Here is a 475-nt window from a genome sequence, read left to right on the forward strand (position 1 = left end):
GCAAATACAGCATTGTTAAAGCTTTCAGAAAAAAACTACAAACTTTCTCCAAACTTAACCAACATCATCATATAAAAGTCGCACGTTCTCTCAAATCCTCAGGCAGGACTTTGTCAATCAAAAGCTTCAACTGCCTCGGGGGATCACATTACCCTACGATTAATCTCCCTATGGCCGTTACCACTCCTATGGACGCGACGGACACAAGAGGAATGTTTGGTGTGGTATAAGGTGCAGGGTTGCAGCCATCCTTGTCATTGCACGTGCAATATTCCATGTGGATGTTGAAGGTCCCCGTGCGGTAGATGCAGTAGCGAGCGTCACCTCCCACTCCAGCCTCCCCTAGACGTGCGCAGTCTCTCTTATAGCGCCAATGACCATTGACTGTAAGGAGAGAAAAAGAATGAATGAAATAAAAATATCCAGTAATATATACAAGTTCAAAAACAAAGAGAAAAAGAAAAGATAGAAAAAG

At 43.2% G+C, this 475-nt stretch overlaps 1 protein-coding gene across 1 annotated transcript in view; it reads right to left on the minus strand.

Moving 5' to 3' along the window:
* Positions 1-475, minus strand: part of LOC119582099 — a 6,037-nt gene continuing 5,562 nt past the window's right edge. Inside the window, exon 3 of the mRNA XM_037930343.1 lies at positions 1-384. Coding sequence (XP_037786271.1) covers positions 149-384 — 236 coding nt within the window. The 3' untranslated portion in view covers positions 1-148. The remainder of the gene's footprint in view (positions 385-475) is intronic.

This window comes from Penaeus monodon, chromosome 15 (assembly GCF_015228065.2).
Source record: "Penaeus monodon isolate SGIC_2016 chromosome 15, NSTDA_Pmon_1, whole genome shotgun sequence".
In the NCBI taxonomy this organism is placed as follows: Eukaryota; Metazoa; Arthropoda; class Malacostraca; order Decapoda; family Penaeidae; genus Penaeus; species Penaeus monodon.